Here is a 17888-nt window from a genome sequence, read left to right on the forward strand (position 1 = left end):
GATGTATACGCATATCTGCCAGACAAAAAGTAAGAAGAAAATCAGAAAAAATAAGCACTCATTTCCTCAAGAAATAAGACCTAACGGAACCACAATGCGACCAGATAACAACATATCATATGTCAAGGGCAGAATGCATAGCCTTATTGGTTTTAAAAACTACCTGATAATAAACAACATATTACGAAATAGCAAGAAATGACAAGCATGACAAGAAGATACAATCCTACAATCCGGGTCACTTCCTTTCAAATAATTTATGTATTCTTTTGGCAGTGGATTTAGACATAGCAAGTGCAGTAAAGCATGGTTGGGGCCACTCTGGTGATGTTTGTTGGACCTAATTTTATTATTTTATTTTATCATCAATGCATGGCGGTGAGGGGGGCAAGGAGGGCGACCACCCCTATATCTTGCCAAGAAGTGAGAAAAAAATCAGTAGAAAATTAAAGAAAGGGAAACAAGAGAAATAAAAAAAAAATAACTGTGTTTAATTCTGTTATTCACTCGGAAATTTTACGCCATCTTTAGTGTATTTAATGTAGTCTTTACAGAGGTTTGAGGGGCAATTTTGCATCATTTTCAATATATTTTCGGAATTCCCAAAACTAAAGAGGGGGACGGACAATAGACTTTCTAGAAGAGGGGCTAAGGGAGGGCGCCCCCTCCTCCTATTAACCCTACTTATTCATTACAATATGGATAAAAACACTGAGCAATTCAAATGTCGTGCACAACTTTCAATCGTACCTCTGCAAAGATTCACAAGACTTTAAAACGTAACAAAGGCCCCCTTCTCCCCTACAAATATCTAATCATCTTGAACCCACGCCCTTGATGGATTCTAATTCACGTTAGACTTTACTTTTGTTGCCAAGCATAGAAATAGCAAAGACAGATATACTTAACTCGATAAAAGCTCTTGAGGGTTTTAAAGAGGCTGAGAGTGATGACAGACGCGGAAGCACCCCTATGAATTACTGCCTTTAATTCTTAGATCATCGATGCACGCAACAGAATTTGAATGTACTTTCTTTGCCGCTTCCAGAATTCGACAAAATCACTAGGGTACAGAGAGGGGAAGGAACTTGACGGGGCCATGGACCCCATGCATGTATTACAAATTACTATATTGAAATGAGCAAAACCCGTATAAATATTCTATTTTGCTGCATTTCAAGGTATGAATTGATGAAAGAATCTAATAATAAATGAATATTTAAAATATATTAAAGATTCTAAAAACCGATGTTAAAAAATATTCATGATATTGCTTTTGGAATACTGATGAACTATGATTGATTCTACCAAATCGTGTTTTTCGGGGGGGGGGGGGGGCTTTCTCGTTCACTTTCCCAGAGGCCTTTTGATTGAATTATTACCCTTTTCTATTAAATTATTGTGCTAAACCATGATCGGTTAATAGAACTAGCCATTAGTGTGGAATACAGTAAACTAATCACGTGATAGATTTCAGCCAATCATAATTATGTTTAGGATCTATATCACCATTTTATAATAAAGATACGCAACATCTCCCAGGTCTCTCTGTTTTACAACTGAGAAATTGGCTCAGACATGAATTGATAATGAAGTACTTTCCGTTATGTAATTACCAATTAAATCAAGGACCCGCTGAAGAATGATCAGTTGCCTGGAAGAAGAATGGTATCTCTGTCGCGAGTGCATATGAACCGGACCTTTTGCATTTTCTATCTACAACGCACCGATTCCTTTGAAAATGCAAGGCATATCACAATGGAGTGCTGAGAGGCTTTTGTCGAATGTTAGTGGAACGGGACAGTATCGAAATCTCTTGAATCTGGACAACGACATATTTGCAGCTGTTCGTCCGGTGCAAATCGTCGGATGATCTGCTGTCCCAGTCCACCAATTTTTCCTATTTTTACTGCCCTCTCGCGTCGGGTGCATAAGTACTGATAAAAGGAAATTCGCAGCCGGGGCTAGTTTCAATAAGCTTTGCCTTTTCTAGCCCCTGCTACATTGATGTCTTCATACGGCTTTTTCATCCTTGGCCGATAACAGGCCTCAGTGATCACAACTCAATAACCCGAGCGATTGGCGATTTAAACCAGTGAGTGTAAAATTTCATAACAGGAGAAAAATAATTGATTTTAAAGGGAAGGTCGGGATTCGAATGGACAACCTTCTATGGAAGAGCACTTATCGCTCGCTCTGCTCATTGGCGTTTTGGAAGCGGTGCATGGCGCTCTTCCTCCCAGCGTGTAAAGGGGAGACTTTCATAAAATGACTTGTCGGATATTTCATCCGACAAAATTTTTTAATTCGACAGTAATAGTGCTTCTAAGCCAATTAAAATCAAGGAAAATTGTCAGATCTGACAATATATCTGATGACAACAAATTTGTCTGATGAAACGCTCCAAGAAATAGCGCTCCCTTTCGACAAGAAATTGCCAGCGCTGAAAACTTTTCTCTCGCGAAATCTCGTAGAAAAAAAATCCCTGCACGGGGAAGCACCTGGCCATAAAGAGAGGGGAAGAAGTTTGGAGATCATAACATCCTGTTTTGATCACACGATGACGCACTTAATAAGACAGTGGGTTGTTCCAAATCTTTTCATTGTATTTCATTTAAATGGTTTGGGTGTGATGGTGTTACGGCAGAGCTGTATTCGGCTCGCTAATTCACGTTGATGAAAGGTTACAGTGTAAAACGCTGTTTAAAGTTATAATCACGTTGTTGTTTAAGCCCGTCACTGTAACAAATCATTTTTTTATTAAATTTTTTTAAGTTATTAACAGTTTAAAACAAGTTGATTTAAGTTTTAAACAAGTTTGCTAAAACAATTGAAAAAAAGGTTAAAACATCTTTTACATCTTATACAGCGTGTCATATTTTTGCTACGTATACGTTCTTATTTCATCAATAAATAAATTCAAGATAGTTATAATAACTAAGTACGATTTGCCACTCAGTCGGTACTAACCTATTCAATAATAATCTTGCCTCCTTATTTATAGCCAATGGATAATTAGTATTCACGAGGCTATATTCGTAGCAAACTGATTATGAATATTCATGCTGATGTATCGAAAGCATGCTTATATGAATACCCATGATGCTACATTCATTTTTGTATTTATTATTTTCATGATTGGCTGTTGGAGTGAAATATAATAGGAATTCAATTTCGGTGTTAGTGTATGTATGTATTCGTGATACATTTCCACAGCCTCTAATACACTACGAATAAGGAATTAATAAAAAGAAAGCAATGTCGAATAATAATCTTTATCCTTCAGAAACCTAAATAACTTGCTCTAATTTTTAGTCATTAATTGCAAAGTTGACTCTTTATAACATAGGTCAAATCCTGCAGTGTTTTTTTTTCACATGTTTTTTTAACGATTCATACATCCCTAAGTAATGCACCAATTAAAAGACTCCAAACCCATTACCATTTGGAATTTTGTTTTTCATGATAAAATTGAATTATTAGCAGATTGAGAACTTGCACGATCTCCATTACCAAACAGACGTTCTTGCCAATCGTTGTGGTTTCGTGTTTAAGTCGTAAATAAATCACCCCTATTATATTTCCACAGGATTCAAACGTACTAATCGTCCATCTGATTGGAGCATTTCTCTTGTTCGTGATGGGAACCGCCTATTGCGTCACGCATACCATCATCTCATACAAACTCTACCCACAATACAACACGATGTTGCTCTGCCGGTTGCGACTGGTCATCACCACGACAACGGCGGTATCGATGATAATCAGTATCCTTTTTTCGATAATACGATACTTTAGATAGCTTGAGATGTTGAAAGAGGAGATGAAATGTTTATATTAAAGAGAAATTCGTAGACTCTGTAAAATACAAAATATATTCTTTAAGTCATCTTAATCTTTGCAAGCGCAAAGCAGGGGGGTTATTTCAAATTGTTGGAAGGAAATTATGCGTTTTACTCATTTTCACCCCACCCTTTCTCCCAATTCTCTCTCTCTCTCGTTCTACAACTTCTACTCCCTCTCTTTCACGCACATCTCACAAACTTTTTTTACACTCGCCAACCAACCCATGCGTGCACACGCACACCCTCCTTTACTCACGCACACCCCCACACACTAACTCTCTATCCATCCCTCTTTCTCTCTCCGTCTCTCCCTGTTCCTATCCCCCTCTCCCTATCTACCTCTTTCACCCACTCCCCTTCTCTATCTCTCTCTCTTCCATCATCATCTCTCCGTCACGCTGACTGACTGTAACGATGGCGTGACGTAACGGATCACTGCACGCTAAGTACACCCATCCCATTATTGTCATCACCTGTTCTAATCACAGGTACCCTCCATTTGACACCTGTCTGCTCAGGTAACCTCCCCAGAGATCCGGCGAGACGTACCCCTTGCCCACCGATGGGGTACTCTGATTAAGAATCAGACCCCTTTCACATTGATAAGTTCACTCGAGAAAATTACTGTTAAAAACTAGTCCTTATAAAACTTCTCATTTTCAATTCATTACTAGCATTTGAGTAAAAATTTCACCTATCCAAATTCAGGGAACGTGAAATCACTTACTGCACGAGGAATAGGCTTATGCTTATACTGCATCTGAACATGGACCTATATGTAATAGGTCCATGATCTGAACATGCCAAGTTACATTTTGAAGGGAAATCGGTCGCAATCCTCGAATGATCTGCACGGGTTTGTGGGGGAGGGGGGAGGGGGTGTGTGTAATTACAGGGGGGGGGGGGCGTTTGGTACTAAACATAAAACTGTAACTAGTATACATCTCTATGGTACTAAATCACCATCTTTCTTTAATAGAAATTCAGTTCAATTCAATTCAGATGCTGCTACAATGTATATGAAATGAACAAAGGGGGTAGCACCTCGAGAACCTTAAAGATCACAAGCACAAAACTGAAAATAACTGGTTTAAATCATGGATTCTTCAAATTAAATTATAAAATGTTGAAAAGATCGGGAATGCTGACACATTCACTTTGCACGACTAACCAGTGTAAGAAATGATTAATTAAAATTGATAAATGGAAAGAAATAATAGTTATTTTCTTTCGCTTTCTGAAGCTACAAAAAACTCTTCACTATCATTTTTATCAGTGAAACAGAATGTTGAGTTAAATGCAGTGTACAAAACCAGTTTTCTACTGAAAATTCACAAGGTATGGATGCAACTGATATTGAAATCCTCGAATTACCAATCTTTTGCGGAAGAGACGTAAATATCGGATCTCAAGCGCTTATAGCGTCTGATCCGTGATTTGATGTAATCGCATAAAACCATAATGACCTAATAAAAGTGATCCACATCATAATATTATTTGTTACTGTTAAACTACAGATTGTAGGCCTTCATATTAGTATGGAGTACTGAAGTTTAGTCTTATGTATATTATGGTAATTTCTCCTTTTCTTTGATTGTAGTTAAACTTTATCAAACTTTCGAAAGTGAGATTTAAATGGATTCCATGTACCTTTAACTTTCTATTGTGTTCTCATAAAATCAAATTTCTATTCGTGTTGATGGATTAGAAACATTTATTTTTTATGATCCCTTATCAATCATTTTGTCACTTGAAAATGACATAAACACATGGGCCACATTTAGATGACTATCCCTTTAATTCCTGCTTTTGACACGTTTCTCTGGCATTCACTTTCAGATGTGAGTTACGTAATCCGAATTATGAATTTACCTTAGCCTTGTTGCAAAACATACATTTTCCTGTATTTCGTTTCATCCTTTTTATTTGAATCGGAATTTCTCTTTCGCCAAAGGAAGACAGCGAGATACTCAGCCCAAACTCAATGATAGATATTTATTTCCGATCGTGGCAAAAATAGATGACCAATATTATAGGCCTATTGAACTGGGGTATAATGTCATCTTGACCTTGTTAGCGCCCCTGTGTATTTTGTTCATATATTGTTAACCATTTTCTATCTTTCTTTTATTTTCGCCTTTGGTATTTTAGTTTGTTGTTTCTTCTTTCCCACTGAGAGTTTGTGGCTTAATCATTTATTCCTTTCTGACTTTCTTTCTTTAAATCATCTTATCAAATTGTGACTATTCTGTTTTTCTTTTTTTTTATGTTTTCATTTTCTTCCGCCTTTTTCTTTCTTTATTTCATTTTATTCCATTCATTCTGTTTACCTTTCCTAATTAATTTTTGCATTTTCTTCTACATTTCTGTTTTTCTTTCTTCATTCGTTTTTGTGTATTTTTGTTCGTCTGTTTGTAGCTTTACTCCACTTTTGTTCGTCCCCTATTTTGTTTCATTTTCCCTTGTTTTTTGTCTCTTTCTTTTTTTAATCATGATTCATTCATGCACTTAAATTTGACTTTAAAAAAATCTGAGCTAGAAGGTAACACTTGTCACTTGTGTCTGTGAAATATTACAAAAATGAAGCCCAGAAAAAATTGAGTTCGAAAATCAATATTTAGTGCTTCAAAAATTGAAATATAACGTGACCGGAAACACTATCTTAATTTCATCCCGTACACTTATGTGTACTATCTAGGTGTCTATAAGACGCCTATTTACAAAATCGGGGTTTGCCTTGTAGTTTTAGCTTTTCATTCTCAATAATGATTGTTTTCAGGGTTTATTAGTTCTAATACATGCACTTGTACACATGTTTCATCTTGGTTTGAGAATTTTTTAAATCGGCTACTCACAAAGTTAAACAATACCTTTAATCTTCCAGCTACAATCTTTATCTTAAATTAACATTATATTTCAAACTTGTCCATCAAATATTCTTTTATCTTTTATTATTTACAAGTATGATTATCAGAAAAGCGATATGTACCTTGGATAACATTGAAATAATTTCTCAAGATCTGTACTATTAATCCCTCCAAAGGATTTCAATTACATGTAGCATGATTAGATTTAACACAATTCCGAGCTTGCGGACTTGCAACCATCAATACCCAATTATCCCAATATCAAAAATCCGCAATTGTAAACTGAGATGAAAATCAAAAGCGTCCGAAGGTCATGTGATGTGATTCTAGTATCTCTCGGACATCATGTGACGTCATCAAAATCAATATAAAAGTCACATGTGAGCTTCGTCACAATCCAATGTTTTAGCTTACATTATGACGTCATTTCTAATAAAAGTTCTTCGAGTTACTTGCCAAGCTCAGCGTTTGTAGAAAAGTTGTGTTAGGTCAATTGGGTGGATGAACAAAGGACTTTTCTAAAGTATACTCAATTTGAATGTTTCATTCCTAACATTCAGTATGTGCAAGACATACATGCTTAATAATAATTCAAAAGTTTATTCGATATTTTATTGGTGTTAATAAATGTATCTTACATCGAAACATATATATTTTTTGTCTTTAAGCCTATATTTGGTGTGCTGTGAGAGCGGGTCCTCTAACAACAATGACAGTTGTTTTTTACAGTAACTGGGGTGTTAAAATAACAGAGAGCCACATTGGAGTTTTCAGAATACACTGTACAGAGATCGAACGTACCATAGCGTGTACATGTAACAACCAAAGGAATTGGATTATCACCCACAGGTGTTGAGCTAACACCAAAATGTAACACCGAATTAAAATGACAAGTGCAATCCTAAACACCAATAAACACTACCTGTTTTGCTATGTGCATTCAACATGTTCAAAACTAATGGTGTAACTTTATAGGGTGCTGTCCTCTATTAACACCGCGACTTATTTCTAATATAGTGTATCGCTTTGTGACGTCACATGAACTTGGTTGTAATACTTGTGCCAACATCTGACCACTTGCCACGGTAGGATTCCTCTAATATAGGATAATGATATCCCTTTCATTGGTAATTATATCATTATATTGTCATCCCATGGGAGTGTATTAAGGCCGAATGTACGCTAATTGACGTCAATTTGTGGATGTGGTAGGAAGGTTTCTTGAAAACTTTTGGCCAAGCGAATCAAGAGTTTCCATCAATCTTTGGCCATTTCAAGGAAAAAAATAACCCTGGCATTAAGGTGGTTTCAAGAAAAAGCAGAAATAGCAGAAATAATAGAGAGACATCAGTACTATTGAATATTCAACGACAATCCATCAAATCATAACAGACTTGTGCATACTTGACATTTTGTGACGTCACATGCGAGCACCTGTATGTCATATGTTCAGGATATATTGCCTAAGTTCACCAAATTTCTTATTTTGTTGTATGGTTTCTTTTTTTGTTGTTGTTAAAACTGAAAACGATTTTACCTCGTTCCTTTTAGTGGGAGATTTACCCCTTACATTCATTGTTTTAAGAGTGTTCCCTTATATAAACACATAGAGCACATACCGTGATTGGCTGAATATTGATACAGAATAAACGGATAAGTCATTAAGTTATCAATAACAAATAATAATTTTTATTAACATTTTTTTCTGGTTCTTGAATCGAGGATTGATTATTGGGCATTCGGTTAACATGACGAAACTCTTTAAAGACAAGATCGAAGGAAACATTAATACAAACTACAGATCGCCCTTTTCCCATACAATCATACTTCAGCCTCTTTGGAAATGACATGCACATGTTAGTAAATCTGTTTTACTATCCATAACGTCATAATGACGTCAAGTTTAAATGTGATGACATATCTCGTGAACTGAGAGGTGGTGAGACAGAATAGGACATGCGATACATAAATATTCATATTGAGTTGATTGAATGACCTAAACCCAATCAGTGAACATGATAATGATGAATATGCAAATGGAAATTGAAATAAATGATTGACCTTAACCCAATGACCATGATAAAGATAAATATTCATATGGAACTAGAAGTAAATTATTGGCTTTCACCCAATGAACTTAATGATGAATATGCATATGGAAATAGAAGTATGATTATGACTGGCCTTAACCCAATGGTCATGATAATGATGAATTTTCATATAGAAATGAAATTTGTTTATTAACTTAATGAACATATAATGATTAATTCTTTATATGGAAATAGATGTATAATTATGATTGACCTTAACTCAATGCCCATGATAATAATGAATATTTATATAGAAATAGAAATAACTGATTGATCTTCACCCAATGAACATTATAATGATGAATATTCATATGGAAATATATGTATAATATGATTGACCTTAACTCAATGCCCATGATAATAATGAATATTCATATAGAAATAGAAATAACTGATTGATCTTCACCCAATGAACATTATAATGATGAATATTCATATGGAAATATATGTATAATTATGATTGACCTTAACTCAATGCCCATGATAATAATGAATATTTATATAGAAATAGAAATAACTGATTGATCTTCACCCAATGAACATTATAATGATGAATATTCATGTAGAAATATATGTATAATTATGATTGACCTTAACCCAATGCCGATGGTAATGATGAACATTCATATAGAAATGAAATGAAATTATTAAAGTAATGAACATAAATTATAATGATAAATAATTAAATTTAATGATTAACCTTGGTTTATTTGCCATATAATGATGAATATTTATATCGGAATAAAATCAAATTATTTACCTTAATCTAACTACCATATAATGATGAATATTACTATCGAAATAGAATGTAGTGATTGACCTTAACCCAAGTGACCCCACAGGTATCATAACAGGTGTAATAGCTGAGATGCTTTGGTATCATACACACGGTGACCATACGAGAGATCGATCACAGGTGCATTGGGGACCAGAAGATGGGGTAAGTAATAATCACTAGAGTACATACGGGGGAGGCAGGAGGGCAGTCTGCCCCTTCCCCTGACGAGTCATACCCCATCCAAAGGACCTATCTCTGCCCCCCCCCCCTGACGAGCTTGAAGACCATTTGGGGGGGGGGCTTGTCAATTTTTTTCTGGTACGAAATCCTATATTTGTTTTTCACCATTTACTATTTTGTCTAATTTTCAGTTAGGCCATGCCTTTCATCTAATTGGCTTAAAATGGCCAACAGGTTGACATATTCATGATATTGACGTCCCTTCTCCTTTAGTCCAGGAACAGATAGGGAAATGGTACATTTAACTTGATTGATAATATAATACGTCCTGTTGTTTTACCATGTAATAAACCCGTTTCCATTGCCACCAACTTCTTCCTTAAGTAGAGAGGAGGATCTTCCCCCAGAAATTTAGGAAACATAATTTACGATTGTATTTTAACAAAATTCCAACAAAATGTGCCCTGCGGTCCACAACCTTGAATCTAAACCTATCTAAAAAAATATTTTTCTTCTGCCTGTTTGGTTCGCAACCTTGCTTCTATGAAGGACTTCTCTTCTGTTAAAATTTAATTTTCCCCACCCCCTCCCCGCTACTAGGGGCTGGGGATCCTGCGTCCGGCAACGGCCACGATCATTTCTCCCAGCATTCCTCAGAGAACAAGATGAATAATGATACAGAAAACTCTCATTGATTTGGGATGATCAAAAGAAATAATTGCCAAGCTCCTGGAGAACCTTCTACCATCCCTTTTTTTACAGGACTGTCAGTCCTGTGGACTTTCTCAAGCCAAGTGATAAGTCTCGTACAATGCTACGTGGGGTCTTTGGCTCTGTTTTTTTAATTACTGAGTCACTGCATGGGCCAAAAATGGGTGACAAACTGACGATCGATAACCCATCCTGTTCATGCCCAGAAAGGTGAAAGAGTGGCTGTGGATAAAAAGGGATTAACCAAGTAGTTAATCCTGTTAATAGAGAGATTCTCCAGATATGTGATTAACACACCATGGACCTATTACAAATAGGTCCATGAACAGATGAAATCATGAAGCCACAAACCTCAGACAAGACAGCATTGTGTTTGTGACCACACTGAAAACTTGGCTTGAGAAAGTCCATAAGAGTGGATGAAAGCTAGTAAAAAATACTAATAATGTTGAAGAAAAAAAATCATAAACATTATTTTATAAGATGAAATGTTATCATTTTATTTCGTGAAAGTTTAAAGTATGTTCGTGATCGTTATTTCAGTCTTCTTGCTTTTGTTTCTTCTCTTTCAGGGCTACATTCCTCATCTAATAAGTGCCTTTGCGGAATGGGTAATGAGCATAGCCCTCATGGTCTTTTATCTCACCTACACCAAGGAGTTCTTCAACCTACAACTCCACATCATGGTCTCACAATGCGACTTACCCGATGCTCTATGGATCACCTGTCGCGAGGTCCTCTCTCCCCCGATCCGTACCCCGTCCCAACGCCCTACAAGGATCCGTGATGGCGGAGATGATGAGATCTTGGACGCCGAGATGGCGGAGGAGGGCGTGATCCCGCGTCCCTGTTGTCATAGGAACAGCCAAGAGTCGACTCGGTCGACGATTCCGCTTCATTCTGAGCACTCGCCTCTCTGTACCAAAAGTTCGGAGAAAGGGCACTTCTTGGTTTGATGTTTGATGACTAAGAGGAGTTGGGGGATATAGACTACGCTATGATCATGATGATTACAAGGCGGTCGACATGTTGACGCTGTGGTAGAGAGCACGATCTTTGAACGAGAGGTCATGGGTTCGATCTGCGACCGAGTCATACCAAAGACTTCTTTAAAAAATAAATAAGAATCGAACCATTTGCCTTTATGGAACAGTCAGCATAAACGATGGAAAATTATAACACTTTATCATGTTATACATGTACCATAACTAATTAGCAGACCAATACAGCGACGTAAAGCAGACCCCAAAAAAAATGTCTGTCTAATTTTATAGATGATGCTGTATTTTTTTGTTATCGCGATGCGACATATTTTTATTCTCGATATTTTCAAACATTGCAACAACAAAAAACTGAATACATGAACATGTTAAACGGGCAAGTGTAAGTGTCTTATTTGTAAAAGAAAAATATAGAGAAAAATGTACAACATCCATAATGTAACAACCCTGCAAACACAAGGCGGATTTGAAAAAAAAAACGACCCTGTAGCAAAATCTCTTTAAACAAAGTAATTGCAACCATTTCTGATCCATCGTGCAAAAGCGTGAAAGAAACATATCATCTGTTCAAAATAAATGAAATCATAATGAAGAGTGTTCTCAAAATATTAAAAATTCAAAGAATTTTCTCGAAATTCCTTGTAGGCTAACAAGTAGGAGGACACGTGCGCATTCAGAGGGATAACAATGGATTACGTTATGCAGTAGGAAGGGATTTTAAGATTCCGTTTTAATCCGATAGGGCAGATGTGTGAAACTACTTCATATTCTTAATCCTTTGATTCTTCATCTTGCATGTGAGACTTTGCCTTCAAGAAATTATACAGCAATTTACTTTAATATTCAATCACATTGAGCTAACAGCTGATAATAAGATATCGGTATATATCCATTTGGTCTAATACCGATTCGTCCAATTACCAACCCGTCTACTATTATTTGGTCTACCATCAGTTCGTCCATTATCCACACATGGTCTAATTGCGATTTCGTCAATTCACCATTTCGTCTAGTAGCCAGTTGGTCAAACAGCCATTTAGTCGATTTGGTCTAATTGGACTTCGTGTTAATTGGGCGAAATGAATGAAAAGAAAATTGACATTAGACTAACTGGTTGTAAGGCGAAATGGTAACAGACGAACTGGAGAGTAGACGAAGTGATTATTGGACCAAATGGTTATTGCACCAAATGGCTGTTAGACGAAATATTGATGGACGAAATGGCATTAGACTAGATGAAGCTAGACCATGTGCTGAGTGGACGAGGTTGCAATAGACGAATCGACAGTTTACCATCGAGGTACATGGCCAAGCAAGACCACCCTTTTTTTTTTGGGGGGGGGGTATTCTTCTTTCCTCTTAAACATCCTCTTCCTCCTTTTCTATGATATTATTTTCACTACAAAAAAACCTTTCCCCCTGTGCCCTCCATTGCATCACTCCTTGCCAGATATACGTTGCAATGATTCTAGATTGATGATTCTATAAATTAAGGTCATGTGATTTTCTCAGGGGGGGAGGGGGGGGCGTCTTCAAATAAGGGATTAGTTTTGGAGTTCAGTTTGTCGATGAGTTCAAGAGTGTGTCAAGAATGTAAGAATGTCAGAAAAAAAATCAAAACTATTCTACGGCTTTCCCTGTATAAGGTTTCTCCGTGTATTATTTGAAAAAAAGATACATCATGTGCATTTACATGATTTACAGACAGATTTACATCCAATTGCATCAATCGTAATTATAATTGACTTGCAAAATTTGTATATATGTATATAATGTAGTGCATCACCGCGAGAGCTTTCCTATTCGAATAATGAATTCATCTTTTTATACTTTTCTCTAATATAATTCGCTTATTTGCGAATAATTACTATGCATTATGTAAAAATATCAAATACAGTATTATATATTATATTGTGCCTTTCTTTCAGAAATGCTTACTTAATTTCATACCATATGATATGCCTTTTTATATGTATTTACGAATTCACTGTGATATTATGCAATGTTTCATTAATGACATATATTTTCGAGTATTGGGTACATAGATGTATTTGTATTAAAATATGTATATTTGTATTGAAATCTATTCCGGCATTTTCAGAAATAAGACGAAAATCTTTTCAGATTCATTATTATTATCAGCCATGCTAAAAATGTATAATTGAATGACGATTAAATCAACAAGTAAAAATAGATTGATAAATAGATCAATCAATGAAGGTATATTAAAATAATATACTATGTTACCAGGGATGACCCACCCCCCCCCCAAAAAAAAAAAAAATAAATGATGGAATGAATGAATAAATAAATACATGAATACATGAATAAATAAACAAGTTGATGAAGTGGGTGAATAAATGATAACATAATAAATGAGTAGAAGAATGAATAAATAATAGGTTTTCCAACCATAGCAACAAGTGGTGTTTACATTGGGTCCCGACTGCCACCATGATGAGTATGCTTATTTTCTTTTAATTATGTAAGAGTTTTGCAAGAATAATATGATGATTTCTCGGAGTAGTTAAGAATTAAGTACAATGTTGTCCTTCTGTTTGATTGATCGTGAAAGAGATTTTGTCATTAAAAATGTCGCATACAAAATGAGGCTCTAATGTTACAATGCAAACAATATAAATTAAAAAGGATTCGAACAAATAAATTAGACTGGAGTGTATGTGTTTGAAGTATTCCTGCCGTTGTTCTTAAAGCATTTAGTGTTTATAGACTTTTCGTAAGGCGTACCCGGGAGAGGGCGCTAAGGCAAAAAAAAAGAAAAAACATGACAAAGGGAATTGCAAACACAGACAATGAGGGGGGGGGGGGGAGGGGGGGGGCAGATCGAGTTTTAAAAGGGGAAAGAGAAATGAGAATAAAGAGGGGAGGGAGACAAGGGTGAAAGAATACAAAAAATAGAGGAAATTGAGTGCCTTTTTACACGTGGATCTTGAATCATCATTGTAATGATGATTGCTATTGTAATCGCGAATGTGATAAGCGTTCGTGGTTCTAATCATGTTCTAGTTTGGTCTCACACGTGCTAAATATTCGTCATTAGCCTTATTTTTCACTGGAATCATCATTTAAATTGCGATTTTTTACAATGTGAAAGCAGGGTAGAAAAATAGGATAGAAAAGGGAGAAGAGTATCAGGATGGGAAAGAAAAGGGAATGGGAGGAGCCAAGTTGACCAGAGCGTAACCATGGAAATGGGGGCGTGAAATTGCACCGACACAGAAGAGTTCAGTCTTGCAACAGAAAATATGCAGCAATCTATAAACTTTAATAAAACACATATGAAGCAAATTATCTTACTTATTTTGCTGAGATTATAACAAGATTAAGATTAATGCAAAGTTTATGTGAATATACCTTTTTTTATTTCTTCGTTGGGAAAGCATGAGAGGGCGTGAGGCAAGTAGAGCATTTGTCCTTTTCGACATGGAGGTGGCGCTATTAAAAAGTTTGATTGAAACTCTTGGTTGAGTGGCTACGGAGAAATCCGTTGAATGAAAACCGACTCACTGAATCATATTCTTAAAGAGTATACGAGCAACCATGGGCGGAAATCCCAGGGGGACAGGGGGACGTGTCCCCCTGCCTAAAATAGTAGGGGGACAAAATATCAAATGTCCCCCTACTATTTTTGGTCTTTTATGATGGAGAAAAACATCACTTCACAATCGAAATAATACTTGTGTTTTGGATTAAATGACCTTACATTTTGGGTGATAATTTTTTTTTTTTTTTTTTTTTGTCAAATTATATTTCGGTTAAAATGAGCTTATATTTGGGTGATAATCTTTTTTTTTTTCTTGTCAAATTTTCAAGGCCCTGGTCCCCCTAGCTTTGGGGACAGATTTCCGCCCATGCGAGCAACATCAGTGAGGGGGAGGGGTTTACAGTGACCGTAAATTCAGGTAGGGGGGACACGCCGCTTCAAAAAGCGATAATGCAGTAGAAAAGGGATTGTTACCCACATTAATAATGAGTACTCAAAGGTAACATTATTTTTTGGGCTGTACAGCACCAAAACAGAACTTTCATAACAATCTGGTCAGTGAGTTCAACTTATTGAAGGTCAAGTCCAGCTCAAGAAAATGCTGACTTAAATAGAGAAAAATCAAACTAACATAGTGCTGAAAATTTCATCAAAATCGGAATGTAAAATAAGAAGTTATGACATTTTAATGTTTCACTTATTTTTCACAAAACAGTGATACGCACAACTAGGTGAGTCAGTCGATGATGTCCATCACTCACTATTTCTTTTGTTTTTTTTATTGTTTGAATGATACAATATTTCATTTTTTAAAGATTTGACATTAAGGACCAACTTGACTGAACCATATAGTATAAAACAATGCTACTTTCACATGTTCAGGAAGGAATTAATCGTTGTATCACTTGACAATGAGGAGAAAGTTAGAATATTTCATACTTCATATAATAAAAAAGAAAAGAAAAAATAAGTCTCCTCATTTGCATACCAGCCAGAATGTGCATATAACTGTTTAGTGAAATTAAGCGAAACTTTAAAATGTCATAACTATCTGATTTTACATCCAATTTTGATGAAAATTTTAGTGTTATGCTTGTTGGATTTTTCTCGTTTTATTCAAATCAATTTTTTGTCGGCGTGGACTTGTCCTTTAAACCATGCCCGAGGAGGCGCGATAGCTCAGTCGGTGGAGCGGGCCGTATTCCGGTGACCGGTTCGATTCCCACTTGGTGCGCTAGTGCCCTTTGGTAAGGCATTGATCCTCAGTACCATGCAGGTCCTTCGGAGAGGACCTTAAGCCGTCGGTCCTCTGGTTGCTTGCTTTCAAGCATTCATGCTTTCTTAGCAGTCAGTAAAAAAATCACCACCACCACCCGATTGTTCTTCGCACCACCCCCATATGTATTACATGGGTCTATTTGTAAATATGAACTACACTACTTGGACAGGGCAATCCAATTCTGAAATCATCGTCAATCGCATTAGACAAAATTTGATCTTAGTATGATATGAGTATACTGATCAACTGAACATGTAAATCTATATACTTTTGTGATAGATTTTGACATATTGATAGCGAACAAAATCGCATACATTCGTAATTCCGAAGCTTCGTTATTCCGAAGGTTCGGTCGGATATTCCGAAGGTTCGTTAATCCGAAAACGAAATAAGGTTCGTTGTTCCGAAGGTTCGTTAGTCCGAAAACGAAGTGAGGTTCGTAATTCCGAAGGTTCGTTAATCCGAAAAAGAAATGAGGTTCGTAATTACGAAGGTTCGTTTGTCCGAAATCTAAATGATTAACTAACCTTATTTCGTTTTCGGACTAACGACCCTTCGGAACAACGAACCTTATTTCGTTTTCGGATTAACGAACCTTCGGAATAACGAACCTTCGGAACATCGAACCTTATTTCGTTTTCGGATTATCGAACCTTCGGAATAACGCCACAAATGTTCGGATTAACGAACCCTTTTACGTTTACGGAGTAACGAACATCGAGGTATAGGCAATTTGCATGTTTCGGAATTACGAACCTTCGGAATTACGAAGTGTTACCAACAAAATAACCCGCCCCCTTCTCTTTCTTTTGCTTCATATTTCTTGTACATGGGATTTTTTTTTTGAGGGAAGAACCCCCCCCCCCTCTACAAAACAAATCCAGAGTGTAATACATAAAATATATTAAGTACATGTATAATTATTGCAAGTTATGGGCGAGTACAATGAAGAAGATTGTAAAGTCATGATAAATAAAATGATCGTATGTTATCATAAATATTCACATCTGTGTGAAATAGACCATTTCATGAAAGACTATTGATTATTTCTATCACTTGAAAATATCGGAGTTGCAGCACGGCAAGGGGGAAGGGTGATTAAATTCTAATTTGCAAGCATGATATTACCTCGCATTGTTGCGTATTTCGACTCCCCAAATCTAGTCAATCTCTGTACCCCCTCCCATAATTTATGGTATAGATAAATATCAAAATCTAGAATAAATTCGGCACTTAATCATGATATATAATACAATATTCCAATGGTAATTTCTCAGCAATGTCTATTCACCTTGACCTTGTCTCATATCATTGATTTGCACCAAATAATAAAACTTCACCTTTGAGCAAATAATTCTAAACATTTAAAGGTATTGTCTAACTTTGTGAGCAGCCGATTTAGAAAATTCTCTCACCAACAAGATGAAACATGTGTACAAGTGCATGTATTAGAACTAATAAACCCTGAAAACAACCATTTTTTTAGAATGAAAAGCTAAAACTACAAGCAAACCCCGATTTTGTAAATAGGCGTCTTATAGACACCTAAATAGTACACATAAGTGTACGGGATGAAATTAAGATGGTGTTTCCGGTCACTTTATATTTCAATTCATGAAGCACTAAATAATC

General features: G+C 36.1%; 1 protein-coding gene across 1 annotated transcript in view; it reads left to right on the plus strand.

The window, feature by feature from the left end:
- The window catches only part of LOC121420953 (DNA damage-regulated autophagy modulator protein 1-like), a 47998-nt gene extending 36285 nt beyond the window's left edge, over positions 1–11713 (plus strand). Inside the window, exons 5-7 of the mRNA XM_041615512.1 lie at positions 3590–3767; positions 9645–9742; positions 11044–11713. Coding sequence (XP_041471446.1) covers positions 3590–3767; positions 9645–9742; positions 11044–11427 — 660 coding nt within the window. The 3' untranslated portion in view covers positions 11428–11713. The remainder of the gene's footprint in view (positions 1–3589; positions 3768–9644; positions 9743–11043) is intronic.
- Positions 11714–17888: the final 6175 nt, after the last annotated feature.

This window comes from Lytechinus variegatus, chromosome 9 (assembly GCF_018143015.1).
Source record: "Lytechinus variegatus isolate NC3 chromosome 9, Lvar_3.0, whole genome shotgun sequence".
In the NCBI taxonomy this organism is placed as follows: domain Eukaryota; kingdom Metazoa; phylum Echinodermata; class Echinoidea; order Temnopleuroida; family Toxopneustidae; genus Lytechinus; species Lytechinus variegatus.